Source organism: Tasmannia lanceolata, unplaced genomic scaffold (assembly GCF_043159265.1).
Source record: "Tasmannia lanceolata isolate RefF3 unplaced genomic scaffold, GAP_Taslan_0.1 ptg000012l, whole genome shotgun sequence".
Taxonomy (NCBI): Eukaryota; Viridiplantae; Streptophyta; class Magnoliopsida; order Canellales; family Winteraceae; genus Tasmannia; species Tasmannia lanceolata.
The window spans coordinates 46,562,450-46,579,515 of record NW_027518689.1 but is presented as its reverse complement, the minus strand read 5'-3'; the positions used below and the strand labels follow the sequence as shown (position 1 = coordinate 46,579,515).

The 17,066-nt window shown below is 48.3% G+C and overlaps 3 protein-coding genes across 3 annotated transcripts; 1 reads left to right on the top strand and 2 right to left on the bottom strand.

Annotated features, from left to right (window-relative positions):
- Positions 1–6,168: 6,168 nt before the first annotated feature.
- LOC143888885 (uncharacterized) lies at positions 6,169–7,971 on the bottom strand. Its single transcript, XM_077393273.1, has 2 exons — positions 6,844–7,971; positions 6,169–6,492 (listed from the first exon to the last, which is right to left on the bottom strand). Exons 1-2 carry the CDS (start codon positions 7,969–7,971, stop codon positions 6,169–6,171), a joined length of 1,452 nt encoding a protein of 483 aa, XP_077249388.1.
- Positions 7,972–9,237: 1,266 nt separating this feature from the next.
- Positions 9,238–9,879, bottom strand: LOC143888884 (uncharacterized). The gene is made up of 2 exons (XM_077393272.1): positions 9,484–9,879; positions 9,238–9,384 (listed from the first exon to the last, which is right to left on the bottom strand). The coding sequence occupies exons 1-2, from the start codon at positions 9,877–9,879 to the stop codon at positions 9,238–9,240; spliced, it is 543 nt and encodes a 180-aa protein (XP_077249387.1).
- A 3,686-nt stretch (positions 9,880–13,565) lies between these two features.
- On the top strand, positions 13,566–15,317 carry LOC143887422 (transcription termination factor MTERF8, chloroplastic-like). The gene is made up of 2 exons (XM_077391508.1): positions 13,566–15,072; positions 15,154–15,317. Exons 1-2 carry the CDS (start codon positions 13,899–13,901, stop codon positions 15,234–15,236), a joined length of 1,257 nt encoding a protein of 418 aa, XP_077247623.1. The 5' UTR covers positions 13,566–13,898; the 3' UTR covers positions 15,237–15,317.
- Positions 15,318–17,066: the final 1,749 nt, after the last annotated feature.

Below are 17,066 nucleotides of genomic sequence, written 5' to 3'. Positions count from 1 at the left end.
CCTGCGGGCTTTTGTTGGTTGCCTGGATCCGATCAGTAACAATTCTGGATCCTATGATAGGGTCTTGAAATGTGTCAACGGATCCTCGTAATGTGTCTAGTATCTTGTCCGTTTGAGTTAGGATTTGGATGGTCCATCGGACCGTCCGGCTCCATTGACACCCCTACTCATGTGTTTAATGGCGTGGGTCCCATAACCAGTAGAAGGGCAGAAGAGTGAAAAGGGGATACTTTTATCATTTTCCAAAATAAATCATGATTTTTACTTGCGGTAATTTTTATCTTTTCACATATAAGGATATTTCAGACATATTATGAGAAAAAAATCTACTATAGGTAATTTTGTCACAAATTGAATGCAAGCCTGGATTTGCAAAATTTACTCAATTGTGATGCCTTCATTTGCAAATTGCCAAACTAGAAGACTGCTTTTGCAAATAAGGCGAAGTAACGGACATTTTTTCGTAGAACCGCCCAAAAAAGAATTTCATGGTTGCCAAACATGGACTTAGGCCCTGTTTGTTGCTAATTCTGAGAATCGACTGCGAGTCCAAAACAGATTATTTGATTCAAAATTAAACATAATTTTGAGTGATTCACAGGCGGTTCACAAAATCAAAGATAAAACAAGGCCTTAAGGGCACGTCTGGATACCCTGGATTTTTTTTCCTGGAATACTAGCTTACCCAATGATGAGGGAGGCTTGGAGAGGTATGGATACGAGAGGGACCGAGTGAGGAGAGGGTAAGAAAAGCTGGAAAAACAAGGAAACAAAAAAGTCTAATCAAAATATGATTGACTTTTTCCTTGCTTTTTAGCCACTTCTGTCCGTATACTCATTCGTGCCCTGTCAAGTCTCTCCTCCCACTCACCCTACCCCTCTCTCACCACTTGTAGAAACTAATTTTTCATGAAAAAAAATTCATGGCTTCCACACATGGCCTAAAAGTTTAGTTCATGCTTTTTGACCACCTTGTAAATTTATGGGTCCCTACTGTTTGAAGGAGAGTACATTTTTTTGTTAATGGTTAAAAACCCTCTTAATTTTCACTTTGAGTGCCTTTCTTAGGCTTTTGGTTTGCTTTTTTTGAATGATGCTAAATTATATGGACAAAAAAGAGGCGATTGAGATGGTCATTAAAGGCCACAAAAAACAAAGTCAATGAAAACAACTATAAAGCAGCAGACGAAAAAATGAAGGGGGAAGGAAATTAAATCTGTTCAAGCTAGCACAGTTCACCCCCAATCGTGCCAACCGGTATGCCTTACTGTTGGCCAAGGTTTTAAATTTCGGTTTCGGGGGTGTTATGCCCAAAATCGGTTAACAGATATGGCAGTGACGTAAGAGCCGAGCTGGGAGGAAGTAGAGTCCGGACGAGCTGTGTGCTGCACAGGAGCAAACGAGGTCAGAATGACCGACCCGGAGTGTACTCCGGACAGGCCCTTCGACACTCAAGTCAGTATGAGCCGGAGTGAAGAGGGTGTTTTTAAGTGTGGCGGGTGAAAATTTCAATACCCGATTTATGAGCTTTGGAAGCCTTTTTATAAGGAAGGTTTGGGGTAGGTTGGGAGTTAATGCCTCCAACGCAGGTGTCGACCAGCTATAGGTTCGGGTTCACCTACCCCGAGGGAATTACCAAACTACCCCTGCTGGCGAGGGTCCTGCGGTGGGCCCTCCTCTAGCCACGTGTTGGAAGCTAACAGGCTGCTGCGCTGTCGCACCCCATCAGTTGCCCCCCAGTTCTCCAAGTTATTATGGTGACTTGGGGAAATATGGTGGGGTACGCTTCCGATTGAGAGTGGTCGAGGCTTGTCCTGTGGCAGTCCTGAATCTGGAGCAGTCCGGATTTTGGAGCAGCCCGGAATCTGGGGGCAGTCCGGATTCAGGAGCAGTCCGGAATCTGGAGGCAGTCCGGAAATTGGGGCAGTCCGGGTTCCGGAGCAGTCCGGAAATTGGGGCAGTCCGGAAATTGGGGCAGTCCGGAAATCGGAGGCAGTCCGGAATGTGGAGGCAGTCCGGAATCTGAAGCAGTCCGGAAATCGGAGGCAGTCCGGATTTTGGAGGCAGTCCGGAATCTGGTGGCAGTCCGGAATCTGGAGACAGTCCGGAAAATGGAGGCAGTCCGGAAATCGGAGGCAGTCCGGGATCTGGAGGCAGTCCGGAAATTGGGGCAGTCCGGAATCTGGAGGCAGTCCGGAATCTGGAGGCAGTCCGGAAAATGGAGGCAGTCCGGAGTCTGAATCAGTCCGGAAATTGGGGCAGCCCGGACTAATCTTGTCGTTTAGCGACCCAGTCCGGCTTGGGCCGGACTGATTTTTGTCGTTTTGCGAAACGCGTCATATCCAGTCCGGCTTGGGCCGGACTGCCTTTTGTCGTTTAGCGAAACGCGTCATATCCAGTCCGGCTTGGGCCGGACTGCCTTTTGTCGTTTAGCGAAACGCGTCGTATCCAGTCCGGCTTGGGCCGGACTGCCTCTTGTCGTTTAGCGACCCAGTCCGGCTTGGGCCGGACTGATTTTTGTCGTTTAGCGAAACGCGTCATATCCAGTCCGGCTTGGGCCGGACTGCTTTTGTCGTTTAGCGAAACGCGTCATATCCAGTCCGGCTTGGACCGGACTGCCTTTTGTCGTTTAGCGAAACGCGTCATATCCAGTCCGGCTTGGGCCGGACTGCTTGGAACTTGTCTCGAAGTTTGTGCCCGCCATTAATACAAGACACGTGGCACCCCTCGGGCGTCCTCGAGACGTGCGCCCTTCATTTAATGCACACTGCCTCAGAGAAATCTATATAAGAGTGGGTTTTGCCTTCTCACTTTCACTTTTTACTTCTCCTCCTTCTCCCCTCTTTTTCCTCTGTCGGTTCGGCGAAGTCCAGTTCGGCGAAGGTCAGTTCGGGCCGTGTAGTTTTGTGAACGGCGGTGGATTCGGGAGCATTCAGTGTGATCCGGTAATTTTTCTTGAGCGCGTCTCATTCATTTCTTTTCCTGCTTTCATGTCTAGTAGCTCTAGTTCTGAGTCCGGTTCGGGAGAGTCGTCTTCTAGTAGTTCAGGGTCTAGATCGTTGATTAGGATCGAGGATAGGCCTACTTGGTCACCGGCCCCGAAAATGGCGAGTGTGACTGTTATAGGTAGTGATGAGGAGGGGGAGGACGAGGCGATATTAGACCTGAACACCGCTCCGCTTCTAACGGATAGTTACGTCCCACAAGGGGGGAGTGTTGGTAGTGACGCCGGCGAGGCGTCCACAACGTTTCAACCAGGCCGGGCCGTTGAGGTCGTAGCACGGGCCCGTATGGATGCCAACCCTACCTACAACATACAGGCTCTCAATGAGGAGAACTACCTGGATGAGTCCGCCATGGCAGTGATTAGGGATAAGTACTGCATCCCATCCAGGTTTGGACTGAGGGAGGTGACGGAGGGAGATAGAGCCTGTAACGAGAGCTCCGACATTTGCATATATGACGAGTCACTGAGGGCCGGACTCCGATTTCCTCTACACCCCTTCTACGCTTCGGTGCTTCAGCATTACGGGCTAGCTCCGGCCCAAGTGGCGCCGAACTCGTGGAGGCTGCTCACGGGGTTTGTATACCTCATTCGGGGCCGGCTTCGGAGGGACTTGTCAGTACCGTTGTTCCGCGCGTGTGCGCAATTGAAGAAGCACAAGGGTGGGGGTTGGATTTACATTAGCCAGCGTCCGGAGATAAAAATGATCACTGGCATTCCCACCTCCATACACCTGTGGAGGAACAGGTTCTTTTATGTCGAGGACACGGAGTCCAGCGAGCCTTGGCCGGTCCCTTTGAAATGGGGAACCCCGGATACAGTCGCGATGAGTCGCAAACCGTTTCTCGAGGGTGAAGATGCGAGAACCCTCGCTCTACTTCGGGAGGTGCTGGACCATGAGGGGCCTGTTGATTGTTCAGACTTCCAAGGGGAAGAGGTTTTGGTTGGGTTGGGCCTTAGTACTGCGACCCGGGCACGTACGTAGATAGCCTCCTTTAAAATTCGTCTCTCCACCCCTTTGTTTTTTTTTTTGTCTCTGACTGGTTTCGTTTTCGCCTATCTTTCAGAGATGCAGCAGCAGTCGTTAGTGGATAAGATGAGGAAGGGGGCCTTCGGGACGGTCCGTCAGGGCCAGAAAAGGAAGGCCCCAGAGACGGCGAGTCCGGCTCCGACTCAGGACGCACCGCCCCAGCCCAAGCCCAAGAGTTCGGTGAAACTGGTGAGTTCAGCCGGCCGGGGCGCAGGGTCCTCGAAGACCGTGGCGACGTCTGCTGGCACCCTTCCGCCCCCGTCGAGGCACGGTGATAACGTTTTTCGGCCGAACTGGGCCGTCCAAAAGACTGATTCCGGCCTCGGAGAGAGCCGGGTGGCTGTAGAGATTCAAACTAAATGTATTCTTGACAAAGACAAGCAACAGGTTCTCCACGAGCCGCCGGCTACGGCCGAAGAGGCCGTATTCTCTTCCCTTTATCAGGTAAGATGGCTGACGAGTACGCTTACTCTTTGCTCGCCTTCTGCTTTGTTTGCTTGTGTTAACACTTGCTCCTCTGTATTTTTACAGATCGGAGTGTACTTCAATGATCTGCGGGGGAAGAGTAAGAAATTCTCTGATGCTATAACTAAGTCTGAGGAGGAGAATGGGAAGTTGAAGAAGGAGGCGAAGGAGCTGAAGAAGTCCGTAGAAAAATCTGCCGAAGAGATCAAGCGGCTGAGAGAAGAGTTTGCCGCTCAGCTGGCGACGGAAGCCCTCAACGCTCAGAGGGAGAGAGCCCTATCGAGGCAGGCGACTGCCGTTCAGGAGAAGGAGGACGAACTCCTTCTTCTATCTAGTGAGGCCTACAAGATAGGGTTCTTTGACTGCCTTGGGCAGGTCAAGGATTCCAATCCGGGCGTTGACCTGTCGAGGATGGTTATACCTGATCCACCGACGCTCACTGGCGAGGAGCCGGCCGCAGCTGACGCACTCTTGCCCCCGGGGGCAGATCCAGCGCGGGATGGGGGCGATGAGGCGCCCTGAGTTCTTTTCCTCCCCTTTTTTGGCGATTTCTTGATTCCTTTTTGTAATGGCCCCTTGGAGGCCCAACTCCCTTTTGTAATGGTCCTCTGAGGCCCCAACATATGAATGGAAAGAACTTTTGTTTGTCTAACTCTTCAATGCTTGTCCGTCTCTAGTTTATGCTGCTTTTTTGTATGATGCGTAACTATCGCTCCAGGTAGGAGTCATGGACTTAGGAGTGGACTCCCGATTCTTTGCGGAGACGAACCATGGCGAACCCAACGTCGAGTACCCTAGTTTTAGTGAACTGGGTTTTGAAGGAGCTTTGGTTTTTTGCATCCGGGCTGGTTCCGGACCAGGAGTGGGCTCCCGGTCTTTGCGGAGACGAGCAGTGGCGAACCAAACGTTGAGTACCCTAGTTTTAGTGAACTGGGTTTCGAAGGAGCTTTGGTTTTTGCATCCGGGCTGGTTCCGGACCAGGAGTGGGCTCCCGGTCTTTGCGGAGACGAGCCGTGGCGAACCAAACGTTGAGTACCCTAGTTTTAGTGAACTGGGTTTCGAAGGAGCTTTGGTTTTTGCATCCGGGCTGGTTCCGGACCAGGAGTGGGCTCCCGGTCTTTGCGGAGACGAGCCGTGGCGAACCAAACGCTGAGTACCCTAGTTTTAGTGAACTGGGTTTCGAAGGAGCTTTGGTTTTTGCATCCGGGCTGGTTCCGGACCAGGAGTGGGCTCCCGGTCTTTGCGAAGACGAGCCGTGGCGAACCAAACGTTGAGTACCCTAGTTTTAGTGAACTGGGTTTCGAAATCTGACGGACACGAAGGCATTTGCAAAAAGAAAAGGTTCTTTCATTCACATTCAGGAGATATTTACAAAGTTTTTTTTTTGTGTGTGTCGGCTACTTTGCTACTGATGATATTTGCGAAGGTTCTTCGAGTTCCAGGCATGTGGTAATAGTTGTTCCTCGAGTGTTTCCAGTCTATAACTTCCCGGGCGAATCACCTCTTTTACTCGGTAAGGCCCTTCCCAGGTTGGGGAAAGCTTTCCGGCCTTCTTGGGTTGGGAGATAGCAGCTTTCCTTAAGACAAGATCTCTAACTCGAAACTCTCTAGGGCGTATCTTCGAGTCATGGTAGCGAGATACTTTCTGCTTGTAGGCGGCGACTCTTATTCAGGATTCTTCTCTGGTCTCCTCTAATAAGTCAAGATTCGCGCGGAGCCCGTCACCGTTGAGCTGTTCGTTGAAGTTGGAAATTCTAGCGGACGGGGTGCCTACATCGACAGGTATTACCGCCTCTGTTCCGAAGGACAGGTTGAATGGGGACTCACCCGTTGGCGTGCGCGGGGTGGTGCGATAGGCCCATAGGACGTGATACAGCTCATCTGCCCATCGACCAACTTTTTCGTCCAGTCTTTTCTTGATCCCTTGCAGCAGGATTCGGTTTGTGACTTCTGTCTGCCCGTTGGTCTGTGGGTGTGCTACGGAGGTGAACCGCTGCTCAATTCTCAGGTCGGAGCAAAACTTCCGAAAGTTTCGGCAGTCGAACTGTTTGCCGTTGTCTGTTATCAGGGCGCGAGGAATCCCGAATCTACAGACTACTGATTTCCAGAAGAAGTTCTGCACATTCTGTTCGGTGATCTGGGCTAGAGGTTCAGCCTCCACCCATTTGGTAAAGTAATCAATAGCCACCACTACGAAGGTGCGCCTTCCGGAGGCCGGTGGGAAGGGGCCCAAGATATCCATTCCCCAAATAGCGAAGGGTAGCGGGCTGACAATTGGGGCCATAGACACGGCGGGCTGATGAATGGTGGGGGAGAACTTTTGGCATTTCTCGCATCTCTTTACCAGGGTCAGCGCGTCTTGTCTCAACGTTGGCCAGTACAGACCTCTAAGGAGGACTTTGATCGCCAGGGCTTTGCCCCCCAAGTGCTCCCCACAAATACCTTCGTGTGTCTCCTGCAGGGCATACGTGGCGTCGCTGGGCCGGAGACATTTTAAGTATGGGAGAGTATAGGATCTTTTGAACAAGTTCTCGCCATCAAGTGAAAAACGGGCTGCTCTTTGGATCACCTTGCGCGCTTCTTTCTTGGCCTCAGGCAGTTTCCCACTACGCAGGTAGTCGACGATCTCATCCATCCAGCAGGGCTCGTGTTCCACCTGCATTATCTCAGCAACCTTTCTTTCGATACTGGAGGCCTGTAGGAACTCCATGCATATATTCCCGAGAGTCGTGTATCCGGATGCGGCCAGCTTGGACAGTACATCTGCCTTTGTGTTGTCCGTTCTGGGGATTCTGACAACCTCAAAACTTCTGAACTTGGAGGATAGTTGCCGGACCTGGGAGAGGTACTTAATCATTCGCTCGTCGCGGGCTTCGTATATACCTTGGATTTGGTTGGCGACCAACTGGGAGTCACAGTAAGCTTTCAATCTCTGGGCTCCGGTCTGGACTGCAAGATTCATTCCGGCGAGGAGTGCTTCATACTCAGCCTCATTGTTGGAAGCGCGAAAGCCGAACCTCAAGGCGTAGTCTAGTGTGAAACCGTCCGGCCCGGTTAAAACCAGACCGGCTCCGCAACCAGCCTTGTTTGAGGATCCGTCCACGTGCACTTCCCAAAGTGCTTCGGCGATTGAAGGATCATGCTCAACTGGTGGCATGGGGATGGTTCCTGCTCTGGCTTCATCTTCTGCTGGTTCTCCGGCTGTAGTAGCACCTTTCGCTGCTGGGGCTTGGGCGATTTCAGGTTCGGCGATCTGCTGGGGGATGGAGCACTTAGCTACGAAATCTGCCAATACTTGAGCCTTGATCGCGGGCCTGGGCATGTACCGGATGTCAAATTCACTCAATTCCACGGCCCATTTAACCAATCGTTCTGAATTATCTGGCTTGTGGAGGACTTGTCTAAGCGGCTGGTCAGTTAGGACCTTTATCGTGTGAGCTTGGAAATACGGTCTCAACTTCCTGGCCGCCATTACCAGCGCGTAAGCCAATTTCTCGACCCGCTGGTACCTTATTTCGGCGTCGTGCAAGGCTTTGCTAACGTAGTAGACCGGTTTCTGTTGGCTGCGCTCTTCACGAACTAGGACCGCAGCCAGAGCCAGGGGGCTTATAGATAGATACAAGATTAGCTCCTCACCGGGCTCCGGTTTTGTCAATAGCGGTGGAGAGGACAAATACTGCTTCAGCTCCTCGAAGGAGGTTTGGCATTCCTCTGTCCAGGGCGAGGTTTTGAGGCCTTTGACTGCGTTGAAAAAAGGGAGACACCTCTCTGCAGATTTTGAGACGAAGCGCCCCAGCGCGGCTATCATCCCTGTCAGTCGCTGCACTTCTCTGATGGTTTTCGGCGGAGCGAGCTCCACCACGGCCTTGATTTTTTCTGGATTGGCCTCTATCCCTCTCTGGCTGACCATAAACCCCAGAAACTTCCCCGAGCTGACCCCAAAAGTGCACTTGGTGGGATTGAGTTTCATCTTATTGTCTCTCAGGACTTGAAACGTTTCTTCTAGATCGGAGACATGATCTTGCGAGCTTAGGCTTTTCACCAGCATGTCGTCGATGTATACTTCCATGTTGCGGCCAATCTGATTCCGGAAGAGTTTGTTTACAAGCCTCTGATACGTGGCCCCAGCATTCTTCAGGCCAAAGGGCATGACACGGTAGCAGTAAGTCCCCTGATCCGTTACGAAGGAGGTCTTCGGGATATCTGACTCATACATTCTGATCTGGTTATATCCAGAGAAGGCGTCCATGAAACTGAGCACTTCGTGACCTGCGGTGGCATCGATGAGCTGATCGATTTTTGGGAGCGGGTAGCTGTCCTTTGGACAGGCTTTATTCAAATCCGTGAAGTCGACGCAGGTTCTCCATTTCCCATTGGCCTTTTTCACCAGGACTACGTTTGCCAGCCAGTCCGGGTACTGGATTTCTCGGATGAAGTCAGCTCTTAGGAGTCTCTCCACCTCTTCTCTGATCGCCATCTGCCTTTCGAGAGCGAAGTGTCTCTTCTTCTGCTTCACCGGCCTGCAGGTCGGGTCGACACCTAGTCTGTGCGAACTGACCTCCGGGTTGATGCCTGGCATGTCCGTGGGGGCCCATGCGAAGACATCCGCATTGTCCTGGAGGAACTGGGTGAGGTTGTGCCGGACGCCGTCGTCAAGAGAGGAGCCGATCTGGACTACCTTTTCGTCATCTTTCTCGCACAGGGGGACGGGGACAAGGTCTTCGGAGGGCTGAGTTCCCTAAGCTTCGTCCCTCAAGTCCAGCAGCTCGATTGGCAACGACTCCGTCGCATTTCTGCCCTTAAGTGCCATTGCATAACATTCCCGAGATTGCGGCTGGTCTCCTCGAACTTCTCCCACGCCATTGGGCGTTATGAACTTCATCTTCTGGTGATAAGCGGACGCAACGGCACGGATCAGGTTCTGGCCAGGCCGTCCTAAAATAGCGTTATAGACCGAGGTGGCCCTCACTACTAGGAAGTTGACCATGGCGAAGGCCTGGCAGGGCGGTTCTCCGACGAGGACAGGGAGCTCGATTTGTCCCTCAACCTTGACTACTTCTCCTGAAAAGCCGAAAAGATCTGAGTTTGCGGGCTTTAAGCGGTCGTCACCTATCATCATTCTTTCGAAGGCGTGATAGTACAGAATGTCGGCTGAGCTCCCGTTGTCTACCAGGATTTTCCTCAGCTCCCAGTTTGCGACGAGCATAGTCAGGACTAGGGCGTCGTCATGTGGTAATATCAGGCCGTCAAGGTCAGCGTCCGAGAAGGAGATCTCATTCTCCGTCTTCGCTTTCTTGCTGCATGTATGCACGGCATTGACCCGGCGCGCATATGCTTTCCGAGCAGCGGAGGAGGTGCCTCCAGCCGCCGGGCCGCCCATGATTGTGCCAATGACTCCTCTTGGTTGGGAGCCGTGTGCTTCTGGCGGTGGACTGGGCGGCGATGGAGTCTGTCTTCGGACTGGGGGCGGTTGAGACCGCCGAGGGCTTCGGCCCTGGGGACCCTTCTCCTTGGGGTCACCCCCGCGGGTGTCACTCCGGACATATTTTTTCAAGTAGCCTCTGCTGATTAACTGCTCGATCTCCTCCTTCAGCTGTCGGCAATCGTCTGTATCGTGTCCGTGGTCCCTGTGGAACCGGCAGTACTTCGATTTGTCTCTCCTGTTTCCCTTGGAGATCATTGGAGTTGGCCATTTTATGAACTCTTCTCCGCTGATGGCCGCCAGTATATGCCTCCGGGAGGTGTTGAGAGGGGTGAAGTTTTCTTCCCTCCTGTGCGAGGATTTGTCCCTTCTGACGACCTTGTCGTCCCTGCGCTGCTTAGCATGGGGCTTGTCTTAGTTCCTGTCATCAGAGGTTCTCCTCCGACTCGAATCCAGAGCTGCCAGTGTCTCTTCTACAGATATGTACTCCTCTGCCCCGGACATTAGGTCTGCTAGGGAGTGAGGATTCCGGCGGGCCACTGCTCGGCGGAAATCATTCGATCTAGCACCCGCGAGAAGCGCGTTCGTAGCGGCCGAGGGGTCCAAATCTGGCACTTGGAGTGCCTCCCTGTTGAAGCGGCTGACGAAGGCTTTTAGAGGTTCATTATCCTCCTGCCGCAAGGTCATCAGGGATGCTGCTGTTTTCCTTGGCATGCGGCTGCTCATGAAGTGACGAACTAGGTCTTCTCCGAAGTCCTCGAAGTTATTGATGGAGTTCGGTCGGATCCTTGAGTACCAATCCCTAGCTGCACCTGTGAGGGTTGTCGGGAATGCTCTACAGAGGAAACCGTCTGACGCACCGTGGAAGAGCATCAATGTCCGGAACGTCTCCAAATGGTCGACGGGGTCAGTGGTCCCATCATACTACGGGATAGCTGGCATTTTAAACCCCATTGGTGCTGGGGCACTCATCACATCGTCGGTGAACGGCGTTCTGCTCGAGAACGCCCTAGACACAGGCCGGCCTTGATCCTTAGCCAGCTCTTCGATTCTGTGGCCCATCTCTTCTATCCTTCGCATCACCGGGTCGTCTTTATGTTCTGGTGACCTGTTTCTCCCCACGGATTGGCCAGCGGCAGAGCCGGAGTGGCTCTCCGGGCTCCGATGACAGGACCCTGATTTCGCCCGTGGCGCGCGCTCCTCATGAGCTCGGCGCCTTTGCGCAGAGCGAGACCTAGACCTCCTACGGCGGTGCGGCTCTGTCTGCGCATGCCTGGCTATGGGGTGACGGACTTGTCCGGGGGAATGGTGAGTCCGGTCTTCACTACGACGCGACGACCCTCCCCTGTGGATTTCTGGCCTTTCGAGGACAGGTTGTGGAGCTTCCGGAGGAGGTTGGGGAGGCGCCTGGAGCAGCTGCTGATACTGACCAACGAGAGCGGTCATCTGTTGGAAGAGAGCTTGGACTTGCTCTGGAGTCGGCATGGAGTTAAGATCTACGGAGCGAGGCTGGTTTTGTTCAGCCGTTTCGGAGGCTGCCACTACCAGCGAGGCGAGTCGCTCACTCCGAGTCCTGCCGGGTAGCACGGCTCGGGTGGTCCGTGCGGTTGGCACCCGCGCACTCTTGCGTCCTGCCATTTTTGTGAAGTGGTTGGAACAGCCTTTAGTTCAGGGGTCCCACGGATGGCGCCAATCTGTTATGCCCAAAATCGGTTAACAGATATAGCAGTGACGTAAGAGCCGAACTGGGGGGAAGTAGAGTCCGGACGAGCTGTGTGCTGCACAGGAGCAAACGAGGTCAGAATGACCGACCCGGAGTGTACTCCGGACAGGCCCTTCGACACTCAAGTCAGTATGAGCCGGAGTGAAGAGGGTGTTTTTAAGAGTGGTGGGTGAGAATTTCAATACCCGATTTATGAGCTTTGGAAGCCTTTTTATAAGGAAGGTTTGGGGTAGGTAGGGAGTTAATGCCTCCAACGCAGGTGTCGACCAGCTATAGGTTCGGGTTCACCTACCCCGAGGGAATTACCAAACTACCCCTGCTGGCGAGGGTCCTGCGGTGGGCCCTCCTCTAGCCACGTGTTGGAAGCTAACAGGCTGCTGCGCTGTCGCCCCCATCAGGGGGTAACTTCGGACCTAGCCGAAACCGAAATTTCAGCCAAAACCCTCAAATTTCAGCCAAAATTCGGTAAAGACGCTCGAAATTTTCTAATTTTTGGGCCGAAATTTCAGTAATTTAGGCTGAAATTTGGGAAATGAATAAAAAAATAATATTTTTTTAAAATTCAACCGAAATTTGGTACATTTCACCAATTTCGGATTTCGATTGTTTCGGGTTCGGTCAACCATGCTGTTGGCCGTTCTAATCACATTTAAAGAGTTCCCTTCCACTATCAGCCTATCCGACTCTCCTCTCTATAAAATGGATTCCTAGGCTTTTGATTACTTATCCTTATGGATTTACTACTTGCAACCTTGTGGAATGAGCCATCTCTTGTTTGCCATGTGGCATAATTATTCAATCCTTGCACTTTTAGCACTAACATAACCAAATGAAACCAACTCTGAACTTTTGTTTTGTTAAATTTACTCTTCTTTTGAACCCTTGTTTTGATGAATAAGAAAGCTTCCTTCTTTTGAGAATGACACCCCACCTTCACTCTATATTTTTTACCAACTAAATACCTATTTTCCAGTCTACTCCACTCTACTTCTACTCTCGTGTGTTCACTTAACTTCATCAGTTAGGCCCCTCTGGTTGCTTTTCTCTTGGAAAAACCATAGGAATAATTGCTAGAATCTACTCCCGTTAATTCACTTCACTTCACCACTTAGGCTCCGTTCAGTTGCTAAATGGGCGTGGGAAGGGAAAGGAAAGGAAAGTGACATGAAAAATCTAAAGGAATCGAAAGGAAAGCCGGTTAACTGGGTGTTCAGTTAGTTGGAAAGTTGCTGGAAATACAAATGTGGGTGTTCTGTTGGTTGGAAAGTTGGATAGAATGCTACTGGAAATTGAATATAATTCTGATATTCAATTGGGATGGAAAGATTACCAAATCCATTATAAACTACATGTGGTTGGTTACACATCAAATATGCGGCCCGTTTACTTGAAATTGGCACTTCGACCAACTACTGTATATACCATGTCGTCTGCCCGAAAATATGACATAAAATTTCACTGACCTGTACATATGGCATCCATATTTTTTTAACAAACATGGCAAAAATGAATAAAATATAAACTAATTAAAGAGCTATAGTGCAGATGGTCAAGAGGAAACATAGAACCCTTCGTTTCTCGTGAGTGAGTTAGTGCAAATATAAAAACATGGTACGGCTAATATCTGTAGCCTAATTAGGATGGTCCGTTTGAGATTTGTGACAACCGATTCTAAGCCCAAAACCTATTATTGGAGTCAAAATTACATTTAGGCCGTACTCGTTTGAGATTATAATAACCGATGGTGAGCCTCCAACCTGATTATTGGAGTAAAAATTAATGTAATTTGAGTCCAATAATCAGTTGGAGGGCTCACCATCAGGATTCATAATCCCAAACAAACAGGGCCTTAATAGGATCCAGAGCTCACAATCGGTTGTCACAATCTCAAACGAACAGGGCCCTAATTTTGAGTCAAAGAGGAAACATAGAACTACAAAGCAAGCCTAGCAAATCTGAAAGCATAGGAAGATGATAGTCGATCCAACGCACAAATTGTTTCTCACAAGACTATACCAATTGCAGATATGATCCTAATCATTGATTTACTACCCGTCAATGTGGGGGCCCATTTGAAGAATGAAGAGAAGATGAAAAAGGGTTCTCCGGTGCTTTTAGTTGCAACCCTAGAAAGACACAAAATACATTTGGAGAAAAATATTGTGAAGAAACCCAGATTTCATATCACTTGGAATCCTTTCTACCTCATCTCATTCTCATCTGTAAGTTGTTTCCAACCCCCTTTATTTCACCAATGTTTCATCATTTTTTCTGCACCAGGCTACTTCGAATCAGCATCTCACAACATTCAACTACAACCTATGTCTTTTCTCTTCAAAACCCATATCTGAAATTCATTTCCACCTTATCAGACCCTAAAAACCAGCCCTCATTTACAGTCTCTTACCTTGTTAATTCATGTGGGCTATCAGAAGCAGCAGCCCTTTTAGCTGCCAAGAAAGTCAGCATTGAAACTGCTGAAAAACCAGACTCTGTCCTCTGTTTATTAAATAACTATGATTTTGAGAAAACCCACATCTCAAAGTTCATTACCAAGTACCCGTTATTACTCTTACTCAAACCAGACAAAACCCTAAAGCCCAAGCTTGAGTTTTTCCGAGATTTGGGCCTTTCCGGCCCTAACCTTGCTAAGATTCTCTGTTCAAACCCTTATATTTTGGGAAGGAGCTTAAAGAAGCACATCATGCCTTCCATTGATTTCCTTAGACTTTATCTTTGTACCAACGAAAACATTATCTTCGCTCTCAGACGCTCATCGGGCCTTCTTCAACCGGGTTTCCAAAAACGGATGGTATCCAATGTATCGACCTTGCAAAAAGTTGGTGTACCAGAACAGAAAATTTCAAAATTGATCATGACCCAACCCACTGCAATGATGGTCAATCCTGATCGTTTTATTGAGAATATAATGGCGATTAAGGAGATGGGTTTCGATCCCTTAAAATCAACGTTTATCAAAGCAGTCTTCATTATGTCAGCGATGACCAAATTGAATTGGGAAGCAAAATTGGAGGTCTATAGGAGTGAGGGTTGGTCTGAGAATGAGATACTCTATGCATTCAAAATGCAACCTATATGCATGGGTATATCAGAGAAGAAAATTAGGAAAGTGAGTGGTTACTTTGTGAACAAAATGGGTTGGAAGCCATCAGTTATTTCCAAAAACCCAAATATTTTGGGTCTTAGCTTCGAGAAGAGAATTCATCCTAGATGTTCGGTTTTGCAAATTCTCATAGCAGAAGGTCTGATCGATAAGGATTCGAATCTGGCTTGGGCGTTGTTATTGACTGAGAAGGACTTCAGGGAGAAGTTTGTGATCAAGAATCAAGAGAAAGTTCCTAAAATACAGAGGGTATACCAAAGCATGATTGGAGCTGTAGAATTAGACAAGGGGTCTAAAGAATTGGGTGAGATTCTGAAGTTGTAAAGCTTTCATAACAGAACACTTGAAATATATGTATTTTTCAGTTTGTTTTTCTATTTTACAGAAATTGGTAGGGTGGAGCCTGAAAACTCACGGGCTCTGACGTACCTCACTAGTCACGATGGTGGTTTGCTCTCTGACACTTGATTTGGTGCAATTTTTTGTCTTTCAGTGGCATTTGTTCTTAATTCTTTGATGGCAATTGTTTTATTTTAGATTCTTTTAGCTTATCTAGGGTGAAATCTTTGATGAAGTATACAATACTAATTGTGTTTGTGTAGTCGATACTGTGGTCACAATTCAAATGTGATTTGGTTGCTTAAATGCTAGAAGACAAATCTCAACAACTAAGCTGTTCAAAAAAAAGAAAAAAAGAAAAAGAAAAGAAAAGAAGATAAATCCCAGCAACAAAAAGTTGTTCTAATCCAAACCAGCAAAATCTTTAGACTGAAAATGAAGCATCCCTAGGTATTCTAACTTTTTAATTCTTCAAAGTCAGCAAAGTGAAAATTAATGCTTATTGATCAACAATATGCTCTATCTTATCATGTGTACAATTTGAACATCGAGTTTTCTTTTGCACTCTTCCTCAATGTACCTCTAAGGCATTGTATATTCTCTCAAAATCCTATACAATGAAAAAGTTTTTTCTTGTTGAAGTGTTAAGAAGCTCCATCCACTTTGTTGAACTCGCTTTTGAACACTAGAACTTACCAAAGTTGCACTTTGAGAGATTGAGTGCATATTTCTTATCCTCCACTGAAGTTACAAAATTAAATTAAAGAAGAACTTGCATAAAAATCCAAGAAGGTTACATCACCTGATTTCTGAACTAAGTTTTGAATTTAAAATAAATTTATCTACAAAAAAGACCATGTAGGAAAAAATGAAACAATATTGTAGATCTTTTCTTAAATTGTATGGAGTGTTTCAGTATCAAGTTAAAATTCCAATAGTTAATTGAGTTTCAAAGAATTGGACAGCTATGAAACCTGAAAGCTTAGCATATACAGAAATTGAACTAATCTTCGATCTCTTTCTGACCAAAACCAATAAATTGTAACTGGGTGACGAACTTGACGGGCGAAGCAAAGAAGTATTTTGGAACAGAAGAATAAAGGAGTCTTTTGAACATGTAAAAGAGACTTTCCTGACAATGTACTTTATATAGAGGAGGATACTTGGAAGGAAGAGAAAAGGTTAAAAAAAACCAAACTTTAAAACAAAACAAAAAAAATCACATGTTTGAAATTTGAGGAATGATAGATACAAGGGAGCCCTTGCATAAAGGGCCGCAAAAGGGCTCGTGATTGGATCCACGTCATCAGATGGTTGCCATTCACTTCTCTAGTGACTTTTTTTGTCAGTTCTAGTAGGTGGACTGTCAGTTAAAGCAGCACTATAATGTCCTAAAAAGGTTCGAATCTCAGATTTTAGACTAAGAGTGATGGCAGGAATATGCTTGTTGTTCCTGCATTTTAATCGACATAAATCAACAATTTCCTGAGCAATGGACTGATGTTTAATGGAACCGGTCGAAGGTGCTTAGTAACACCAGTCCTAGAAGGCCTGGACTTCTGTTTTCCAAGGCCTTCAATACCCCTTTAGCTCATGCCTCTGTCCTCCAACATCTTTTAAAACAGTAGCTCACTAGGTAGCAGTGTAAAGGTTAAGCAAAGGTTAGTAGCAGTGTGAGATCAACTGTAATATGATGCTCCTGATAGTTTCTCTGAGAAAATCTTGATTCGGAAGTCTTATCTGCTGATAATAAAACCAATGCAGAAATCACTGGTTATGGTGTCAATGGCGGAGAAGGAAATGAGATTCCCGTGCATCAACATGTCCACACACAGAAAATAGATTGTACGGTCAGTCTCTTCAATGATGTCGGAGAGAATCATGAAAGCACTGCACCATCCAAATTACAGAGTGGATTTCCATATGCAACCGGAACCCAACACAATTCAAACAGTAGGA

Excerpts from the sequence above, each read along its gene's own strand:
- LOC143888885 (XM_077393273.1), bottom strand. The coding sequence starts at position 7,971 with ATGGCGGCCAGGAAGTTGAGACCGTATTTCCAAGCTCACACGATAAAG. Across the intron at positions 6,493-6,843 it reads GACAAGACGCGCTGACCCTG|CGGTTCACCTCCGTAGCACA; the intron begins GTAAAGAGATGC and ends AGAATTGAGCAG.
- LOC143888884 (XM_077393272.1), bottom strand. The coding sequence starts at position 9,879 with ATGGGCGGCCCGGCGGCTGGAGGCACCTCCTCCGCTGCTCGGAAAGCA. Across the intron at positions 9,385-9,483 it reads CCTGCCAGGCCTTCGCCATG|AAGATGAAGTTCATAACGCC; the intron begins GTCAACTTCCTA and ends GCTTATCACCAG.
- LOC143887422 (XM_077391508.1), top strand. The coding sequence starts at position 13,899 with ATGTTTCATCATTTTTTCTGCACCAGGCTACTTCGAATCAGCATCTCA. Across the intron at positions 15,073-15,153 it reads CAAGGGGTCTAAAGAATTGG|AAATTGGTAGGGTGGAGCCT; the intron begins GTGAGATTCTGA and ends TCTATTTTACAG.